The sequence below is a fragment of the Mustela nigripes genome, chromosome 18, assembly GCF_022355385.1.
Source record: "Mustela nigripes isolate SB6536 chromosome 18, MUSNIG.SB6536, whole genome shotgun sequence".
In the NCBI taxonomy this organism is placed as follows: domain Eukaryota; kingdom Metazoa; phylum Chordata; class Mammalia; order Carnivora; family Mustelidae; genus Mustela; species Mustela nigripes.
Window position 1 is genome coordinate 34,680,549 of NC_081574.1, and position 23,307 is coordinate 34,703,855.

General features: G+C 37.2%; 1 protein-coding gene across 1 annotated transcript in view; it reads left to right on the plus strand.

The window, feature by feature from the left end:
* ADAM32 (ADAM metallopeptidase domain 32) overlaps positions 1–23,307 on the plus strand; it is a 162,747-nt gene that overhangs the window by 44,569 nt on the left and 94,871 nt on the right. Inside the window, exons 6-9 of the mRNA XM_059384215.1 lie at positions 56–233; positions 5,666–5,734; positions 9,453–9,524; positions 9,723–9,889. Of these exons, the coding sequence (XP_059240198.1) occupies positions 56–233; positions 5,666–5,734; positions 9,453–9,524; positions 9,723–9,889 (486 nt within the window). The remainder of the gene's footprint in view (positions 1–55; positions 234–5,665; positions 5,735–9,452; positions 9,525–9,722; positions 9,890–23,307) is intronic.

A 23,307-nucleotide genomic window follows, 5' to 3' on the forward strand; every position in this document is an offset into this window, starting at 1 on the left:
TTTTATAATAGAGATTTGATTAAAAACACTTACAATTTTAGTCTTAATTTTACAGAGGAATACTGCAATTTGAAAATGTTTCTTATGGAATCGAGCCTCTGGAATCTGCAGTTGAATTTCAACATCTTCTTTATAAATTAAAGAGTGGAAATAGTGAATTTGAAGATCTTAGTGAAGATAACCAAGGCACAGAACAAAACCCAGGGGACTATAACATTTTTGTAAGTGAAAAGGTGAGTTTGTGTATGTTTTATTACTATTTTGGGGGCAATTATTGTCCTTACTTGATTTATTTATAAGAAAATTATATGAACATACATGTAACTGTAACAAATAATTCTTTCCTTCAGAACATCCTTATCTTTTTTTTTTATAAACATATATTTTTATCCCCAGGGGTACAGGTCTGTGAATCACCAGGTTTACACACTTTACAGCACTCACCAAAGCACATACCCTCCCCAATGTCCATAATCCCACCCCCTTCTCCCAAACCTCCTCCCCCCAGCAACCCTCAGTTTGTTTTGTGAGATTAAGAGTCACAGAATTTCTAAAATAAACAAGTCAGGAAATGACAGATGCTGGCGAGGATGTGGAGAAAGGGGAACCCTCCTACACTGTTGGTGGGAATGCAAGCTGGTGCAGCCACTCTGGAAAACAGCATGGAGGTTCCTCAAAATGTTGAAAATAGAACTGCCCTATGACCCAGCAATTGCACTATTGGGTATTTACCCTAAAGATACAAATGTAGTGATCCAAAGGGGCACGTGCACCCGAATGTTTATAGCAGCAATGTCCACAATAGCCAAACTATGGAAAGAACCTAGATGTCCATCAACAGATGAATGTATCAAGAAGATGTGGTATATATACACAATGGAATACTATGCAGCCATCAAAAGAAATTAAATCTTGCCATTTGCGACAACATGGATGGAACTAGAGCATATCATGCTTAGCGAAATAAGTCAAGCAGAGAAAGACAACTATCATATGATCTCCCTGATATGAGGAAGTGGTGATGCAACATGGGGGCTTAAATGGGTAGGAGAAGAATCAATGAAACAAGATGGGATTGGGAGGGAGACAAACCATAAGTGAAGTGGTATCTTATTGTGGTTTTGATTTGTATTGCCCTGATGCCAAGTGATGTTGAACATTGTTTCATATGTCCGTTGGCCATTTGTATGTCTTCTTTGGAGAAGTATTTGTTCATGTCTTCTGCCCATTTCTTCACTGGATTTTTATTCTTTGGGTTTTGAGTTGGATAAGTTATAGATTTTATCTGATAAGACATTTGCAAATATCTTCTCCTTATCTGTAGGCTGCATTTTAGCTTTGTTGACGGTTTCCTTTGGGTGCAGAAGCTTTTTATCTTGATGAAATCACAATAGTATGTCTTTGTTTTTATTTTTCTTGCCTTTGGAGAGGTGTTTGGTGAGAAGTTGCTGTGGCTGAGGTCTGAGAAGTTGCAGCCTGTGTTCCACTCTAGGATTTTAATGGATTCCTGTCTCTTATTTAGGTGTTTCATCCATTTTGAGTCTACTTTTGTGTATGGTATAAGAAAATGTTGCAGTTTTTTTCTACTTCATGGAATATCTTTCTCTATCTATTCACTTTCAGTCTATATATATCTTTAGGCCTCAAATTAGTCTTTTATGGGCAGCATATATGGGTCTTGTTTTTTTAAAATCCACTATCTTATCCTACACCTTTGGATTGCAGCATTTAGTTCCCTTACATTTAAGGTTATTACTGGTAGATGTGTACTGACTGACATTTTATTAATTGTTTTCTGGTTGATTTTTGGTTCTTCTTTGTTCCTTCTACTATCCTACCTGTGTGATTTGATGACTTTTTTCTGTTACGCATGGATTCTTTTAACCTTATATTATTTAGTATCTATTATAGGTTTTTGGTTTGTGATTACCATGAGGTTCATATACAACAACCTATATATATAGCGCCATCTTTTTACTTTTTATTCATTTTTTTTAAAGATTTTATTTATTTGACAGAGAGGGAGAGAGAGCAAGAGAGGGAAAGCACAAGCCCTGCTGAGTGGAGAGCCTGATGCAAGGCTTAATCCCATGACCCTGGGATTATGGGCTGAGCTGAAGGCTGCTGCTTAACCAGCTGAGCTCCCCAGGTGTCCCTTTAACCGTCTTTTTTTTTTTTTTTTTTTTTAGATTTTTTTTTTTTTTTTGCCGGGGGGGGTTTACAAGTGGGCAGGGGGGGGGGGGGGAAGCAGGCTCTCTGCTGAGCAGAGAGCCCGATGCGGGACTCGATCCCAGGACCCTGAGATCATGACCTGAGCTGAAGGCAGCAGCTTAACCCACGAGCCACCCAGGCGCCCCTCTTTAACCGTCTTTTTAACGTTGATGATCTCTTTATTTTGAATACATTCTAAAAGCACCTACATATTTATTCCCCCTCCATGTTCTATGTATTTGATTTCATAGTTTCATCTTTTATTTTTGCTTAACTAATTACTGTAGATATAGTTTATTTTACTGCTTTTGTCTTTTCACCTTCATACTAACTTTATAAATGCATGGTCCACTACCTTCACTCTATGTTTATTTTCCCAGTGAGAATTCACTTTCATAATTTTCTTACTTCTAGATATGACTTTTTTATTATCTACTTAAATAAATCCCTTTGACATTTCTTATAAGGTTGGTTTAGTGTAATGACTCTCTTTTATCTTTGTCTGGGAAAATGTTTAACTCTTCTTCAATTCTAATGAAAGCTCTGCTGGGTAGAGTATTCATGTTTTTAGGTTTTTTCCATTCAGCACTTTGAGTATATCATGACAATCCCTTCTGGCCTGAAAAGTTTCTGTTGAAAAATCATCTGATGGGTTTATGGGTGTTCCTTTGTATGTAACTAGTTACTCTTCTCTTGCTACTCTTAAGATTCTCTCTTTATCTTTATGTTTTGATGTTTTAGTAATTATCTTGCTGTAGATCTTCTTGGCTTCATCTTGTTTGGTCCTCTCTGTCCTTCCAGAACCTGGATGTCATTTCCTTTTTCTGATAAGGGGTGTTTTCAGCTATTCCATATTCAGGTAAGTATCTGCTTATTTCTTTTCTCTCCCATTTGTGGAACACCTATAATAAGAATGTTAGTATGATTTATGTTGTCCTAGAAGTCCCTTAAATTATCCACCTTCTTAAAACTCTTTTTTTCTTTTTGCTGGTCCGCTTGAGTGCTTTCCGTTACCCTGTCTTCTGGATCACCGATCCATTCTTCTGTATCCTCTACTCTGCTGTTGATTCTCTCAAATGTATTTTTCATTCAGGTATTGTGTTCTTCACCTCTGGTTGATTTTAAGAATTTTATATCTCTTTGTTGAAGTTCTTCGTGTTCATCCAGTCTTCTCCAAGTTTAGTTATCAGATTTGTGACTATTAATTTGAACTCTGTCAGAGAGATTGCTTATCTCCATTTTTTTTAGTTCTTTCTCAAGATTTGTCTTGTTCTTTCATTTCAAACATATTCTTCTGTCTCCTCATTTTGCCTGTTTCTGTCTGTGTATTAGGTAGATCAGCTATGGCTCCTTATTTTGAAGGTATAGCCTTATATAGAGGGTGTTCTGTGAGGCACAGAGCACTATTTCCCTCATCACCAGAATGAGGCATTCCAGGGTTGTCCCCTATTTGAGATATGTGTGCCCTTCTATTGTGACTATGCCACAACCGCTGTGTGTGGTTTTATGTGCAGGACTAGCCCCTGTTGTGGTTGGTTTCAAGCCAAATCACGACTTTTGCTGTTGCATTGGTGGGCAGGTCTGCCCCCTGGCCTCCCCATAAGACAAGATCTGCTTCGGAAGGCCTTGTCCTGGCCAAGGGTATCTACTGGGTGTGTTTAGTTGGTAGCCACTTTGGGAGCAGTTGGTTTTGGCCAGGTATGCCTGCAGAGTATGATAGGACAGGACCACCTTGGAGGAGTGCCTGCCAGAGTGTGAGGGGTGGTTAGACAGAGCCAGTCCTCAAGGGAACCCTGGGATGGGGTATGCAATGCTAATAAGGTAGATGGAAAGTGTCAGAATTGGTACCCACCAGCGCTGGGCCAGCTAGGCAGAAGGAGGGTGAGAAAAATAGCTCATACTAGCTTTTCTGTTCTCAGAGAAAGTTTTTACAAATCTCTATACTTCTGACATTGGCCCTAAAATTAGTTACTAATCTTTACCTATATTCTAGGTACTTTTCAAACAGCTGCTTCTGTGCTGAGCCTCTGAGTGAGTGAATATGTGCATAGGCTCTTCAAAAGCACAGTTCAGTTTACTGTAGCCCTCTAATACTCCTCAAATTAAACCCTGCTGATTTTTAAAGCCATATATTATGAGGGTTTGTCTTTCCACTGTAGGCCCCCAGTGCAGGAATACCTAATGTGGAACTAAAACCCCTTGTTCTTCAACAAAATGGAAAGGCAACCTATCGAATGAGAGAAAATTCTTGCAAATCATACACTCATATACTCAATAAGAGGTTAATATATGTAAGAGGTTAATATATGTAATATATGTAAGAAACTCACAAAATTCCATAACAAAAATAAATAATGAGATTTAAAAATGGCAAAGGACATGAATAGACATTTTTCTAAAGAAGGCATACAGATGGCCATCAGGTGTATGAAGAGGTGTTCAATAACACTAATCATCAAGGAAATGCAAATCAAAACCACAATTTAGTATCACCTCACACCTATTAGGATGGCCTTTACCAAAAAGACAAAATATAACAATTATTGGTGAGGCTGTAGAGAAAAGGGAACATTTGTGCCCTTCTTAGTGGGAATGCAAATTGTTATAGCCACTGTGGAAAAGCATATGGAGGTTCCTCAAAAAGTTAAAAATTGAACTACCTATCATCCAGAAATTTTACTTCTGGATATATATCCATAGGAAATGAAATTAGTATCTTGAAGAGATACTTGTACTTGTGTATCTTGGGAATATATATATATTTATTATATATATGTATATATGTATGCACATATGTGTATACACATACATACATACATACATATATACATACATACATACATACAGTGGAATATTCAGCCTTCAAAAAGAAGGAAATCTTCCCATTTCTGACAACATGGATGAACCTGGAGGCTGTAATGCTAAGTGAAATAAGCCACACACAGAAAGACAAATACAGCATGATTTCACTTAGATGTAGAATCTTAAAGTAGTAAAACTCCTAGAACCAAAGAGTAAAATGATAGTTGCCAGGAGCTGAGGACAAAGAGAAATGGGGAAATTTTGGTCAAATGGTACAAAGTTTCAGTTATGCAGGATAAGTAACTTTTGGGGATTAAACATATAGTATAATGACTGTAGTTAATGATAGTGTATTGTATACTATAGTTAATGATAGTGTATTGTAAACTTGAAATTTGCTGAGTATTGATCTTGGGCATTCTTATCATGCACAGAAAACGAAAATGGTCACTCTGTGAGGTGGATATGTTAATTAGCCTGATTATGACAATTATTTTACTATGTATATATATCAAAACTAGTCTTATATTTTAAATACATATAATTTTTGTCAGTTATACCTCTATAAAGTAGAAAAATGACTTTAAAGGTTCAGAGTAAACAATTTATGAAAGTTTTATATGCTTTTAAGTGCTTTTTTCCTTTTTTCTAGTTGGAATCAGCTGTTCCAGATTTAATTCCTCTTTATGTGGAAATGCATATCGTGGTGGATAAAGCTTTGGTATGTATTTTTCTTTTTCTTTGTTTTTAAATATTTGTTGTGAATGTCTAATTTTCCCAACTAGAAAGGAACTTGTATTTTATGGTGACTAACATAACACATTAAAAAAAAAAAAGTAAAAACAAAACAAAACAAAACAAAAAACCCCCAACAATCTTTTTACTACATGTCTTAGAACAGTGGAAAAATTTGTAAACTGAAAAATGAAATACTCAAAATTACATGTTTCTTTTTTTTTTTTTTAAAGATTTTATTTATTTATTTGACAGAGAGAGATCACAAGTAGGCAGAGAGGCAGGCAGAGAGAGAGAGAGAGGAGGAAGCAGGCACCCTGCTGAGCAGAGAGCCTGATGCGGGACTCCATCCCAGGACCCTGAGATCATGACTTGAGCTGAAGGCAGAGGCTTTAACCCACTGAGCCACCCAGGCGCCCAAAATTACATATTTCTATTAGAAATGGTTTATTTGAAATCTCTAAATAAAAATCCTGAATAACAAAATGATTTTTAGGCTGATGCTTCATATCTTTATATCTTCATATCTTTTCATATCTTTCATATCTCTCTCTATCTACAATATTTTCAGTGATGATATTTGTTTTAAGTGAAAATCTTTAAGCTTTTAGTATTTGTTTTTAGGGCACTTGAAGAGCAGTATGTAGCCTAGGGAATGTTTTATCCTATAAAGTTTTTATTGACCCAAAAGTGATGAGAGTATACCTATGAGAACTGCTTACATTAATGTATCAAGATTTTTTTTTTTTTTTTTTTTTTGGAGCAGTTTTTAAGGTTCACCTGGTCCAGTGTATTGTTTACCTGGTACAAACATACTTCTAAATCCCTGATTCCCAAAAACTATTTAAGGACCTCTTATGGCTTTATGTCCTCCATATTTCAGAGATTTCAGAAAATGGGGAAAAATGTACTCTCCAGGTTATGTTCTGATGGTGAACATTTGGTCATTACACCTCTGGAGTACTACAGAGAATATGAATCAAACACATTATCAGTTCTACTTGTAGAATTGTAGAGCTTGTCAGGAAGCCAAAGTTGAGATTCAGAGACAGAATTTAGAGAAGAATATGAAAATATTTGATATATTAGAATATAGGGAAAGGGACAAATGGAACATTTAAGAAAAAATTAAGATATTTATAATAATGATCACTAAATTTCCAGGGAATATTCTGGATTATAAAAATAGTTTTTTTAGAATTATGTTACAAACTTTAAGAGTTGTTTTAAAAGCTTTTGTTCAAATTGTCAGGTTTAACCAGCCGTATGATGCTGATCAACGTCCATTTTCTACGTTTATATACATATTTACATCTTCTTAATAAAGCAAACATTGAGCCTACTGTGACATCTATGTTACTAAAGATGTTGGGCATATAAAGAACAGTAGTGATACTGTCTTCACTGACTTCCCAAATTTTAAATCCACATTGTACTCTAGTGAATTCAATGTTATGCTTGAAGGAAGCATATGGGAGTATGAAAACACAGTCCAATGATGGAGAAAGACATGGAAACACATACCTATAACCTGGAGTAGTATAAAAGCATGCAAGTAGGACTTTTAAAATGTGTTTTATTATTATTCACGTATGATTGGGCCAACAGATCAGGAGACAAAATTGTTATTGGAGAGATTGTTTGTTACTCAAAGTTCCCAAAAGGAGATAGTATGCCACATCCTGCAGAAGCCACATGGGGAAGTAACAAAATAGGTAGGAAGCAGAGGGAGCCAGTGGAGAACATGGGCAGGAGACTGGATTATAACTTCTGTGGGAAAGAACCCTTGAGGCAAAGTAAACAGGTTTAGGGTTGTCGAGCTTGAATGATTTCAGTGGGTTCTGGGATGTAAGGGTTGTCTCTGGTCGGCTCTTTGGGTGATTAGGGCAGGGGAATAATGGCCTAGAGTGTGAGATCCTGAAAAGGGATGGTTTGTGGATTAGTTTGGATAATGAAGTGAGGGTGGGGCCAGGGAAGACTTGGTGCAAAACTTTTCCTTGCAAAGGCACATAAATAAGAGAGAAGGTTCTTTAAAAATAACAATAACAACAAACAACCTGCAAGTTTAGTATGATTAATACATAGAGTTGAAGAAGAAAAATGGAAAGAGACAAATTGAAGAACTAATATGATATTTGGATTTTATTCTAACGTTAATGGAGAGTCATTAAAAAGATTTTAAACAGGGGAGTGACAGGTTCATATTTTCATTTTAGAATCATCATTTTTGTAATAGGGTAGGGGCTGGATTGCTGATAGGATAGTTGGAGACATTTAAGAGACCATTCCAGTAATCAAGCTGAACATTTACTAGTTAGTAGTATTAGTAATAGGAAAAAAGAAAAGCAATTTTAAAAGTTGCTGCTGAGGTTGAATTAGAAGGACTTAAATTGATTTAATTTATCATTCACTTAAATTTATTGAGCATTGTGTAGATGCCAATTACATTCTACTTATTGAGGATACAGCTGTGAACACAACAGAAAAAGTTCTGCTCTTATGGAACTCTTATGATATGTAGTATCATAAATTTGGGAGGTCATAGATGATAATACCATTGATTAAAGTATTGGAAAGGTAATTTTTGAGGAAGAATGATGAGCTTCATTTTAGATATATTTAATTTGAGGGTCCTTTGGTACATGTAAGCAGTGCTGTACCTCAGAGAGATGATTTATAGATACGGAATTTGACATTGGCACATTCTACAAAGCTTATTTAGATTTCAGCAGTTGTATATACACTAATTGTGTGTGTGTGTGTGTATGGTTTTATGCACTAGGGTCACATATGTAGGCTTGTGTAATCACTGTCACGATCAAGACACTAAATAAACCATCACTACAAGACTCTTACATTTTTCTTAATAGTCACATCCATTTCTCCCTACTCCCCTACTTAACCTCTGGCAGTAACTAATCTGTGCTCTATTCCTTGAGTTTAGGAATATTGCAATATTGCATAAATGTTATCTTGTATATATCCTTCGGAAATTTTTTTTTAACACTTAGCATAATTTTCTTAAGGTTTATCCAAATTGTTTCATTTATCAACAGTTTAGTCAGTTCCTTTTAATGATCATTATTCCATGGTAAGAATGTACCGCAATTTGTTTAACCAGTTAACCACTGAAGGACATAGAAGTTGTTTCTAGTTTTGGATTAATAGGAATAAATTGTTATGAACATTCATGAATTTTTTTTTTTTCGAGCATCAGTTTTTATTTCTTTAGGTTAAATGCCCAGGAGGGTGGGAGGCCTGGGTAGCTCAGTTGGTTTGGCATCCCACTTGGGATTTTGGCTCAGGTCACGATCTCATCAGCTGTGGGATTGAGCCCCTTGTTGAAGATTCTCCTCCTCTGCCCCTCCCCTCACTTGTGCTTGTTCTCTCACTCTTGAATAAATCTTAAAAATATAAATAAATGCCCAGGAGAGCAATTGCTGGGTCATATGGTAAATATATTATTTGTTTTGAAAGAAGCTGCTAAACTTCTTTAGAAGTTTAGAGTGGCTGTATGATTTTGCATTTCCACCAGCATATATGAATGACCAAGTTTATATTCATTTTTAAAATTTGTTACTGTCTTAGTTTGAACTATTCTAACCCCAAAGCAGCCTCAAAGTTCTGAGAGTAAATGGAGAGTATATTTCAAACATATTACATAACAGATTATATTTAAATTTAAAATTAATTTTGTTTTTCAGTATGATTACTTGGGCTCTGATAGCATGATAGTAACAAATAAAGTCATTGAAATTATTGGCCTTGTAAATTCGGTAAGTATTTTTCTTTTCATACTTGTTAGAAAAATTTATACTAGTTTTGAAATTCTAATTTCTATTAACTTCACTTGGCATTTCTGAATAATTAAGCCATCTATACAAACTGAGTATGGAATTGTCAAGCATTAATTTATTTGTTATTATAAAATAACAACGATTAATTTTTCATGTATTTATCTCTTTTGTTTTTAGATGTTTGCCCAGTTTAAAGTTACTGTTGTGCTGTCATCATTGGAGTTGTGGTCAGATAAAAATAAGATTTCTACAGTTGGTGGGGCAGATGAAGTATTGCGTAGTTTTTTAAAATGGAAAAAGTTCTATCTAACTCTAAGGCCTCATGATATTGCATATTTATTCATGTAAGAATAATGTTTCACTATTCTTAGAAAGCAGAGATATGTGATAATAATATAGCTTATTTAGGGAACTTCTTTTGGTGACTATTAATACATTATTAGGTGCTTCATTCAGGCCTCATATTCTCTTTCTGTTTGTCACTAAAAAAAAGGCTTGCTAAAATTTATTTCTTTGCTTATTAGCTCTTTACTAATGAAGGTATTGAGGTTTCTAGAGGTTAAACGATTTCAGGATTCTTCTATCTAGTGGTGTCCTTCTGGTTTGAACCCACAGGTTTGAACCCCAGAGCCCATAATCTTAACCACTACCTAAAATAATGGGATTTATCTTATAAAGTTCTTATTTTGTTATGAAGTTGGATCAAAGGCTTGGGAAAGTAGGTTAGAAACAGTTTACCCTAATGAATTTTCTGCATTATTTTAAATATTAATTTTCTTTTTTGTTTTGTTCTAGTTTTTATTGTGGGGAGATTTCAAGCATAACAACAGTTGAGAAAGTAAAATAATTAATCCTTATGTACCTTACATATCCATAAAACAATTATCAGCTAATGGCTAAATTTTTCTTTTTCTCACCCCCTCAAACTCAATTATTTGAAGTAAATCCTTGTTTTTTGGTCTTTCTAGCTCATTATTTATTAAAAGTAGATTCTCTATCCCTCCCTCAGCCCTGCTAGCTCATCATAAGTGCACTCCTCAACTGTCATCATCCATTTAACCCCCCTTACCCATCTCCCCTCTGATAACCATCAGTTTGTTCTCTATAGTTAAGAATCTGTTTCTTAGTTTGCCTCTCCCTCTTTTCTTCCCTATGCTCATTTGTTTTGTTTTCTAAATTCTGTGTATGAATGAAATCATATGGTATTTGTCTTTCTCTCCCTGATTTATTTCCCTTAGCATAATATTCTCGAGCTCCATCCTTGTCATTGCAAATGGCAAGATTTCATTCTTTTTCATGGCTGAGTATGTATATACACACATATATATATATACATATATATACCACTTCCTCTTTATCTGTTCATCAGTTGATGGACACTTGGGCTTTTTCCATTATTCGGCTATTGTACATAATGTTGCTATAAATATTGGGATATGTATCCATTTGAATTAGTATTTTTGTATTCTTTGAGTAAATACCTAGTATATTTGCTGGATCTTAGGGTAGTCCTATTTCTACCTTTTTTGAGGAACCCCCATACTATTTTAGAGAGTGGCTGCATCACTTTGCATTCCTACCACCAGTGCAAAAGTGTTCCCCCTTCTCTACATTCTTGCCAACACCTGTTGTTTCTTGTGTTAGCCATTCTCACAGGTGTGAGGAGTTATCTTATTGAAGTTTTGATTGTACCTCCTGCTGATGAGTCATGTTGAGTAGCTTTTCATATGTCTGTTGGCCATCTGTATGTCTTGTTTGGAAAAAAGTCTATTCATGTCTTCTCATTTTTAATTGGATTATTCATTTTTTTGTGTTGAGTTGTAGAAGTTCTTTATATATTTTGGATACTTACCCTTTTGCACATAGGTCATTTGAAAATATATCAACCCATTCCAAAGATTTTATTTTGTTTTGTTGAATACTTCCTTCACTGTGCAGAAACTTTTTATGAAGAAACTTTTGATGAAGTACCAATGGTTTATTTTTGCTTTTGTTTCCTTTGCCTCTGGAGACATATCTAGGAAGAAGTTGTTAAGGGCCAGTGTCAGAGAGGGTTACTGCTTGTGTTATCCTCTAGGATTTTCATGGTTCCATGTTTCACCTTTACATTTGAATCCATTTTGAATTTTTTTTTTTTGTATGGTGTAAGAATGTGGTCCTGTTTAATTCTTTTGTGTGTTGTTTTCTAGTTTTTCCAATACCATTTGTTGAAGAGACTATCTTTTTTAAAAAAACTTACATATAATGTATTACTTGTTTCAGGGGTACAGGTCTGTGATTTATCAGTCTTACACAATTCACAGCACTCACGATAGCACATAACCTCCCCGGTGTCCATCATCCAGCCAACTTATCCATTCCATCCTGCATCCCCTCCAGCAACCCTCAGTTCATTTCCTGAGATTAAGAGTCTCTTATGGTTTGTCTTCCTCTTTGGTTTCATCTTGTTTCATTTTTTCCTTACCTTCCCCTATGATCCTCTGTCTTGTTTCTTAAATTCCTCATATCTGTGAGATCATATGATAATTGTCTTTCATTTTTTTTTTTTATACCATACGAAAAAGATAAATTAAAGGTAGCTCAAAGACCTAAATTTCAGACATGAAGCCATAAAATTCCTGGAAGAAAATATAGGCAGCAATTTTTTTTCACACCAGCCATAGAAACATTTTTCTAGATCTGCCCTCTGGAAGAAAATATAGGCAGCAATTTTTTTTCACACCAGCCATAGAAACATTTTTCTAGATCTGCCCTCTGGAATGGGAAACAAAAACACAATTGAACTATTAGGACTACACAAAAATAAAAATCTTCTGCACCAGTAAGGAAACCATCAGCAAAGCAAAAAGGCTTTGCTTTTGCAACTGATATATCTGATAAACGGTTACTATCCAAAATATATAATGAACTTATATAACTCAACAGCAATAAAACAAATAATCTGGTTAAAAATGATCAGTAGACTTGAATAGACATTTATCTAAGGAAGATGTACAGAGGGCTAACACATGAAAAGATACTCAACATTACTAATCATCAGGGAAATGTAAATCCAAACCACGTTAGATAGCACCCCATACCTCTCAGAATGGCTAAAATAAAAAAGACGAGGGCACCTAGGTGGCTTGGTCAGTTAAGCACTTGACTCATGATTTGGGCTTAGGTCATGATCTCAGGGTTGTGAGATTGAGTCCTACATTGGGTTCTGCATTAGGCATGGAGCCAGCTTAAGATTCTCTCCTTCTGCCCCTCCACCCCATTCACCCACTCTCTGTCTCAATAAATGTTGGCAAAAATGTGGAGAAAAAGGAATCCTTATGCCATGTTGGTGGGAACACAATTGGAACTGCTGTGAAAAACAGTATGAAGTTTTCTTAAAAAAAAAAAAAAGAATTGCCATCTGATCTAGTAATTTCACAATTTGATATATCCAAAGAAAACAAAAACACTAGTTCAAAAAGATATATGCACTCCTATGTGTATTGCAACTTTATTTACAATAGCCAAGATATGGAAGCAACCCTACTGTCCATTGATAGATGAATGGGTAAAGAGGAAGTGGTATACATACACAATGGAATATTATTAAGCTATCAAAAAGAATGAAATCTTGCCATTTGCCACAACATGGATTAACCTAGAGAGAAAAATGCTAAGTTAAATAAGTCAGAGAGGGTTAAATTACATATGATTTCACAAATATGTGGAATTTAAGAAACAAAATAAAAATGAACAAAGAGGAAAAATGGACTTCTAAACACAGAGAACAAACTGGTATCTGCCATAGGAAAGTGGGTGGGTAGCTAGGTGAAATAGATAAAAGGGTTTAAGAGTACAGTTATCTTGATGAGCACCAAAAAATGTATAGAATTGTTGAGTCATTATACTGTACACCTGAAACTAATATAAGACCATATATTGGTTATGCTTGAATAAAAAAAGAACAGAATGAAAAGGCAACATATAGGAGAAGATATTTTCAAATAATGCCTAGTAAGTGTTTAATATCCAGAATATATAAGGGACAATAAATATTAACAGCAAAAAGACAGTCTCATTAAAAATGGGCAAAGGACTTAAAGAGACATTTCTCCAGATAAGATCTACAAGTGTCCAATAAGCACATTAAGAAATCTTTGTCAATACTAATCATTAGAGGAATGCAAATCAAGAAATAGATACACTGAATCTGGAAAGACTTTTTTTCTGAGAAAAACTAAGCTACATATAGAAAAGTTTTTTTCTGAGAAAGAAAAAAAAACTACGCTACTGCTACACATCAGATGAACAAGAAAAAAACCCATATTGAAACAGGTAGGAGAGACTGAGACACAATCTCACGATAAATGGTCTCTCAGAACTTGGGGGAACTCGTAACTCTGAGATTCTCTCTGAGGAACTAATAGCTTAAATCCTACGTCTAACAACCCAGCTTTTAAGATAGTGCCTGAGAGGCAAGTCCACAAGACATCTAGATTTGAAAGCTGATAAGGCTTGCATCATAATATCCACAGGCTATAGGGAATTGGGAAATTTTTTTTAAGGGCTCATCAGACTCTGAGGCTATCCCACAGGGCCTAGAACACAGGGAGTGGACAGAGATGCCCAGTCTTCCTCTGAAAGTAGAAATTTAACACACATCTATGGGCCTAATGAATTACCATTAGGTGCCATATTTGTGCTTTCCTTCTGCATTACTGTAGGTTGCTGGAATTTCCAGAAAGACCTTGCGTACTCATCTGGTGCAATGGTTTCTGTGGTTGCTGCCCAAGGGATACCTGTTGGATCACCTGATGGTCAGTGGGGCTTAATTTTGTGGGTACTATAGGACTGTAGTTAATGGAGAAATAGTTCTTGACTGGCTACAGCGCACAGGGCACAGTATAAAGATAGGAAACTGAAATGCATCCCCAATCTTTCTGTGAAAGAGGCCTATTAGTTATCTTCATAGCTCTGGCCTGAGGGCCATAGTTAAGCACACATTGAATTGAACACACATCTAGAGTCTGATTTTAATCCTCTTCAGAGGCTGGGGAGGCTAGCAGGTGCCATCTTCATGCTCTTTGTCTGTCCATCCCGAAGTCTTTGGTGTCTCTAAGAAAGGAGCTTGTGCACATGTCTGGTGCCCTAAACTTAAGAGGCTGCTGCTCAGAGTATACATCCCTTAATAGCCCGACTTTGATGGTCAGAGGGACTTGTGTTCACAGGGTGATGGGGTGGAAACAAAGAAATGGTTCTTAACTGGCTATCACCACAGGGTTCAGCAAAGGAATAGACCAAATGCCAGTTTCTCTGTGCTTCCCTAAAAGAGGTATATTTGCCTTAGTGTCTGGTTTCCAGTCTGCCTGAATCTAGATGCTGACTGACATCCTCCCATTCGGGGCAGTGACTGGTCTTGGGACACCATCAAGTAGTGGGACCCTCTAAAAATAAAGTAACCTGTTTGAACATCAAGATGTTTGAGAGATTACCAGAAGAAGAAAAAGGTTAAATGATAACTTTATATTCTATACTACTAGGCCACTCCTTTAAGACTGAGAGATAACTGATTTATTTAATGCATAGAAACTAACACAAAGTCAAGGAAAATGGAAAACAGGAATATGTTGCAAATGAAAGATAAAACTTCAGAAAAAGATCTTAATGAAATAGATATAAGTGATTTACCTGATAAAGAGCTCAAAATAATGGTCTTAAAGATGCTCTTTGAGCTCAGGATTGTATGGAAAAGGTGAGAATTTCATTAAAAGAGAAAATGTAAGAAATAAAAAACAGAAGTTTCAGAGCTAAAGATATAATAACCGAATGGAAAAATACATAGAATTCAACAGCATACTAGATAAAGTGGAAGAAAGGATCAGTGAACTCAAATCTCACCCCATCAGAGCAGCAAATAGAAAAAGAGAGGAAAGGCAAAAATAGCATAAGGGACTTGTGGAAGAACATCAAGCAGACCAATATTAACATTACAGCCATATCAGCAAGAGATAGGAGAAAGGAGTAGAAAACTTTGGTGGAGAAATAATGGCTGAAAATTTCCCTAACCTGGGGAAGGAAATACACATTCAGATCCAGGAATTCCAGAGAGGCCAAGTAAGACAAAGCCAAAGAGACTCACACCAAGACACATTAATATGAAATTGTCAAAAGTTAAAGGGGAGGGAATTTTAAATGTAGCAAGGACCCCCCCCCCCCCATATTGTTACATATAAGGGAACTCCATAACATTATTTGCAGATTTTTCAGCAGAAACTTTCCATGCCAGGAAGAAGTTACATGATATATTTAAAGTGCTGACAGAAAAAAAATGTTAATTAAGAATACTGTACTTGGAAAAATTGAAGGAGACATAAACAGTGTTCCAACAAGCAAAAGCTAAAGGGCATCATCACCACTAACTAGACCAATATTACAGGAAATGTTAAAGGAATATTGTTTCAGCTTAAATGAGATGGACCACAATTATAACAAGAAAACATATGGAAGTGTAAATCTCACTCACAAATAAATAGTAAAATCCAGATTAGTCTAATGTTGTAAAGGGGGTGCGTTCATCACTTATAAAGCTAGTAAGAAGGTTTAAAGACAAAGTAGTAAACACAACTATAGTTTTTTTAGAGGATACACAAAAAGATGTATGTTATGACATCATAACAAAACGGGGTGGAGGAAGTAAAAATGTAGACCATTAAAATGTGTTCAAAGTTAGGTTGTTATCACTTTGAAGTAGACCTTGAAGTAGACTTATAATTTGTTTTATGAAAGCCTCATGGTAACCACAAAGGTAAAACTTATAGTATAAATACAAAAGATAACATGCAATAAATGTGTGCATACATTATAGCAAATCATCAAATCAAAAAGGAAGAGAGCAAGATAAGGAGAAATGTAAGGGCAGTTAGTTATAAAGCAGCCAGAAAACAATAAAGTGGCAGTAAGAACTTAGCTGTTGGTTGGGACTTCAGGGACGTTGGCAGAATAGGAGGAATCTAAGCTTACTTTGTCCCACAGGCACACCTAGAGAAAAACCACATCAGTGCAGCTAACACAGAAAATGACCCAAAGACTGGCAAAACAGACTTTCCACAGTTACTTATAGAGAGGAGGCCATATCCAAATGGGTAGGGGTGGAGAGACAGAGTCACAAGCTAAATTCCCAGTGAAACCAACCACAAACAGGAGGGACATCAGAATCATGGAAAAGGAAGAGGAGTGGACCACATACTAGGCACCAGAGACGTAGGGGACCTTTATGGGAAGATGAATCTCCATAACCTTTGGCTTTAAAACCCAGTGGAGCTTAACTTCATGAGTTTTACAATGGGGCAATAGGAAATTGAGTCCCTGCCCTTAAAGAGCCAGCACAACAAACAACCTTACTGAAATAGAGCATAGAAGACACAGTTCGAAAAGTGCCAGAGATACACATGAAGGAGATTTACTTAATAGCCTCAGAATGTGTACTGGAGGGCCAGGGATCTTTAGGGGACTTCTCAAAGAGCAAAAGAGTTGGTGGGTGCCATTTCTTTTCCCCACTTCAGCCTAGATACCCTGACACCTCTGGGGACCAGCATGAACACTCTCTACCTACCTTGCTAATACTGTGTGCCCTGCTCCTGCATTCTGCAGATCTGCCCATTCTAACCCTCCTACTCTCCAAGAGTCCCTCCAAAGTGGCTCTTGCTTTATCACATCCTGCAAGCAGCCATGGCAGGGACCGGCACCACTCCAGTGACCCCTGCCCCTGGGGAAGGAGACTATTGCCATACACACTAGTAATTTGACTGCAGCTCCAGCAGATGGACTGGAGGCACACATTTGATTTGACTGCAGGCCCCACCCACCAAAAAAAAAAAAATCTCTCAGCGGTGAGTATAGTGAGAGAGCCCTGTTGTTCAGGGTCACTGCAGCCCTGGCAGACAGACTGGGAGCAGGCCTCTGGTCTGATTGCTGGCCCTGCCCACCAGCAAAAGCTTCTCATGGGACAAGGGAGGGAGAACACCCTGAACCCCCACAGACAGACAGACAAAGGGCAGGCATCTGATTTGACTGCAGGCCCTACTTACCAATGAAAGCCTCTCAAGATAATGCGAAGGGAGTGCCTGCAGTTTGCTATGACTGCTTCTCCAGAAATGGGGTGAGGGCAAGTATGTGGTCTGATTGCTGACACCATCCAACTATAAGCTCATATTGGCTCAGACAGGCCCTTTTTGTTTTTATTTTTTTAAGTTTTCATTTAAACTGGTTAGTTAACATGCAGTGTAATATTAGTTTCAGGTGTACCGTGATTCAACACTTCATACATCATCACAAGTGCTCTCCTTAAACCCCATCACCTGTTTTCACCCATCCCCTCACTCACCTCCCCTCTTGTAACCATCAGTTTGTTCTTTATAGTTAAGAGTCTGTTTCTTGGTTTAAGTTTCTCTCCTCTCTTTGCTTGTTTGTTTTGTTTCTAAAATCTACGTATGAGTGAAATCATATAATATTTGTGGTCTTCGTCTGATTTGGGGATTAAGGTAACGCTAGCCTCATAAAGTTTGTGGTCTTCGTCTGATTTGGGGATTAAGGTAACGCTAGCCTCATAAAGTTTGGAAGTTTTTCTTTCATTTCTACTTTTTGAAACAGCTTCAAAAGAGTAGGCATTAATTCTTTTTTTTAAATGATTGGTAGAATTCCCCCAGAAGTCATCTGGCTCTGGGCTCTTGTTTGTTGGGAGATTTTTGATTACTGCTTCAATTTCCTTGCTGGTTATGGGTCTGCTTATGTTTCCTATTTCTTCCTGTTTCAGTTTTGGTAGTTTATACATCTCTAGGAATGCATCCATTTCTTCCAAATTGGCTAATTTTTTTTTGCATATAATTGCTTATAATATGTTCTAATATAATTTAATATAATACAATATAACATATATTATATATATAACGCTATAATGTGTTCTTATAATTGTATTTCTTCGGTGTTGGTTGTGATCTCTTCACTTTCATTCATGATTTTATTTATTTGGGTCCTTTCTCTTTTCTTTTGGAAAAGAAAAAAAAAAACCAACTCTGCCACACTCAGGCACCCTCAGTCGTCTTGTGACCCTGCGGATCCTCAGGCCACACAGGTCTGCCTAGGGTTCTGCCCCTACTTAGCCACCCGAGTGCCTTTTGTGGGGGCATTCCTCACTGGAGCAGACTTCTAAAAGTTACGATTTTGTGCTCTGCTGATATATCACTTTCTGGTGCCAGCTTATGGAGGCTCCCTCCCACTGTGGTTTTATCTTCCCATATACTACCTCCTATTCAGTTCTCTGCACCTCCTCCATTGAAGAAAGTGGTCGCGTTTTTATCTGTAGAGTCCCAGCTATTCTTTTCTTAGATCTCTGGTTGTGTTTGCAGGTGTTCAGAATGGTTTGATAGCTATCTAGCTGAATTCCTGGGTCCAGACAAAACCAAGGTCTCCTCTTCCTCTGCCATCTTGGACACCTCCTACAAAATAAGTCTTAATGTATTCAAGAAGATCTAAAGCGTATCTGACATCTTTTCTGATAATTTTAGGAAACTAGAAATCAATACAAGAAGAAAACTGGAAAATTCACAAATATATAGAGTTTAAATATCATGCTACTGAAAGAATTATGGGTCAAAAAAATCAAAAGAGGAAACAAAAAGCACCTTGAGATAGGTGAAAAGTTTATTAATCTTGTGTATCTTTACAAAGAACTAGCTCTTCATTTCTTTGATCTTTTCCACTGATTTTTTTTTTTTTTTGGCCTTCATTTCATTTACTTCTGCTCTGATCTTTATTATTTCCTTCATTCTACTAACTTTGGGCTTGTTCTTTTTCTGGTTCCTTTAGTTATAAGGTTAGACTGAGATTTTTCTTGTTTTTTTTTGAGGTGGGACTGTATTGCCATCAATTTTCCTTTTAGAATTGTTTTCTCTGAGTGCCATTGTGTTTTCGTTTTCATCTGTCTCTATGCATTTTTTAAAATTTCCTCTTTGATTTCTTAGTTGACCTATTGGTTGTTTAGTAGCACGTTATTTAATCTCCACATGTTTGGTTTTTATAGTTTTTTTCTTCCTTGTAATTGATTTCTAGTTTCATATTGTTGTGGTCAGAAAAGATGACAGATACAATTTCAGTCTTTTTAAATTTGTTGAGACTTTATTTTATGACCTACCTTGACCTTTCCTGGAGCATGTTCCATGTGCACTTGAAAGAATGTATATTCTGCTGTTTTTGTATGAAATGTACTGTGTATTTACCTGTTAAATCCATCAGGTTTAAAGTATTGTTCAAAGATACTGTTTCCTTATTGGTTTTATATGTGGATGGCCTATTAATAGATGTTAATGAAGTTTAAAGTCCATTACTGTTTTTACATTATTGTCAATTTCTCCCTTTATATTGGTTAATCTTTTCTTTATATACTTAGATATTCTAATGTTGGGTGCATAGATATTTGTAATATTCTCTTGTTGGACTGATTCCTTTTAACAGTATTGTTATTGCTATTGTTATTCTTTGTCTCTTTACAGTTTTTTTTTTTAAAGATTTATTTATTTATTTGACAGAGAGAGAGAGAGAGAGAGAGAGAGAACAAAAACTGCGGGAGTGGGAGAGGGAGAAGGAGGCTTCCCACCGAGCAGGGAACAGGTGCAGGCCTTGGTCCCAGGACCCTGGGATCAGGACCTGATCTGAAGGCAGACACTTAATGACTGAGCCACCCATTCACCCCTGCAGTCTTTGTTTTAAAGTCTGTTTTGTTCAACATAAGAATTGCTACCCTGGCTTTTTTCTCCTCCACTTTCATTTGCATGGTTTATCTTTCTTCATCCCTTCACTTTGAATCTGGATGTATCATTAGGCCTAAAGTAAGAGTCTAATAGGCAGCAAAAGATGGTTCTTTTTACCTATTTTGCTACCCTGTGTCTCGACTGGAACATTTGGACCATTTAAATTTAAAGAAATTATTGATAGGTATAGTCCTTCGCAATTTTAATTGTTTTCTGGTTGTTTTTGTTCTCTGTTGTTTTCTTCTTCTCTTGATCTCTTTCCTTGTGATTGATGAATTTATATAGTGTTATGTTTGGCTTTCTTTATTTTATGTTTATTATAGGTTTTGGGTCTGTGGTTACTATGATGTTCACATATAGCATCCTATGTGTGTAACAGTCTATATTTAAAGTTTATGATCTTTTTGTCTTTTTTACTCCCTTCTTCACATTTTATATATATGTTGTCATACTTTATATCCTTTAACTCATAATTTGCTTCTGATTATGGATTTTTTTCCACTTAAAAAGTCCCTTTAACATTTTTATTTTTATTATAAGGAGGCTTAGTGGTGGTAAAATCCTTTTACTTTTGTTCTGATGATAAACTCCTTCTCTCTCTTTCAATTCCAAATGATAACCTTGCCAGGTAGAGTATTCTTGGTTGCAGGTTTTTTTTCTTTTCAGCACTTTGAATATATCATGCCACTCTCTTCTGATCTGCAGTTTCTGCTGAAAAGTCAACTGATGGTCTTGTAGGGTTTTCTTTGAATGTAAGTAGTTGTTTCTTTCTTACTGCTTTTAACATTCCCAGTCTTTAACTTCTGACATTTTAACTGTAATGTGTTGTGGTGTGGACCTTCTTGGGTTCATCTCGTTTGCAACTCTCTGCACTTCCTGAACCTGGCTGTGTATTGCCTTCTCGGAGTTAGGGAAGTTTTTACCCATTATTTTTTTTAAAGATTTTATTTATTTTATTGAGAGAGAGAGTGAAAGGGAGACCTAGGAGGGAGAAGCAGATGCCGCATTGAGTGGAGAGCTCAATGTAGGGCTTGATCCCAGAGCCTTGGGGTCATGACCTAAGCCAAAGGCAGACCCTTAATTGAGCCACCAAGCTGCCCCTACTTATTATTTCAAATACATTTTCTGCTCCTTTCTCCTTTTCTTCTTGGGCCCTAATGATGAAGGGAATATTTGTTCGTTTGATGTTGTTCAATGAGTTACTTAACCTATTTTCACTTTCTAAAAATGCCTTTTTCTTTTTACTGTTTAGCTTGGATGCTTGCCATGACCTTGTCTTCCAGATTGCTGATCCATTCTTCTGCAGCTACTAATCTACTATTGATTCTATCTAGATTATTTTTCTTTTAGTTACTGCTTCCTTCAAGTCAGATTGGTTTTTAAAAAATACTTTCTTTTTACTGAAGGCCTCACTGAGTTTTTCCACTTTTTCTGACCACCCCAGTGAACGTCTTTTATGATTATCACTATAAATTCTTTCTGAGGCATATTGCATATCTCTTTTTCATTAGTTATTTTTCTGATGTCTTTTTCTTTCTCTTGGAGCGATTTTCCTGTATCCCCATTTTTCTTGAATTTCTGTTTGTTTATATAAAACTACCTTTCCTAAACTTAAAGGAATGGTCTTGTTTATATTCATTCCTTGTGTCAACTTCCCTTGTTGACTTTTGCTAACTGGAGCTGTAGATGAAGTGGGCTGAGGGCCATGGTGCAGTCTGTACTAGGGCTGCTTGGTGGGATGGCCAGGGCTGAAGTGAGTGTGGGCCGGGTCTGAGGCTCTATGCACAGGGGCTATCCTGATATGATTGTGAATCTGAAGTGATTGCAGTCTGATGGGTTCTATGGCTCTTTGCGCCGTGGGCACTTTGGCAGGACAGCTGAGGTTGAAGTAGGTGCGGACCAGGGTATTCTGGGCCTCTACATTCTGAGGGCCTCCTAGCAGGACAGCTACAATTGATATGAGCACAGTCTAGGGTGGTCCCTGGGCTTTCTACACAAAGGGTGTCCTGACAGGATACTTGAAGCTGAAGTGGATGTAAGCCATGGTATTCTGGAGCTTTCTGCTTAGAGGATGCCTAGGCTGGACTGCTGGAACCAAGATGGGGTATAGACCAGAGAGTCCTATTCTGTGCGAAGGGCACCCTGGTGGGTGAGCTATAGCTGAAATGGCATAGGCTGGTCTTCCTGGGGCTCTTGAGGCAGCAGGCACCCTGCAGGACAGGTAAAGCTGAAGTGGGAAAGTGTTGGTGTGGTTCTTGGGCTCTCCGTGCAAACCGTGCCCTGGCAGGATAGCTGAAGTTAAGTATCCTGAGGTGCTCAGAGCAAGTGCCCTTCGGGTGGGGTGGTGCTGCTGGAACCAAGGTGAGCATTGGCTGCAGGTTTCTGAGGCACTATAGGCATGGCACACCCTGTTGGGGGTGACTGGAATGGTAGCAGGTGTTAGTTGGAGGTCCTGAGTGTTCTGCACTGGGGGTGCCTTATCAAGCTGGTGGAAGCTGCAGTGGTGTGGGCTTGGAGTGTTCTGAGGTGGCTTTGTACATGTGTCACCTTGGCATAATGGCTAGGGCTGCAGTGAGCAGTGACCAGGGGCATTCCAGTGGAACAGCTGGGATTGATAGGATCAGGGGCACAGGGCTCACTGAGGTGGTAAACGAGCCAGGGCATCTGTACCTTGCTCCCATTCACATTATCAAGGTAAAAGAGGAAAAGAAACTGTTGTACTTGCTAGCTCCCTTGACCTGGAGAGAGTTCTAGCATCTAGCAGCTCCCTACTACTCCCATACCCCCATAGTTTGGCTGAGTTCTGGGGCTGTATCTCTTATACACTAGTTGGTCTTTTAAACCATGGCTTTTTTTTCTGTGTCTCAGGGCATCTAGGGGTGGTGTGAGCTAGGGGCCAGGTGCTTGCAGGTTGGTTATGGCTCCCAGACCCTGCTCTCATCTACAAGATCAAGTTGTAGGCTGAGTGTAAACCATTG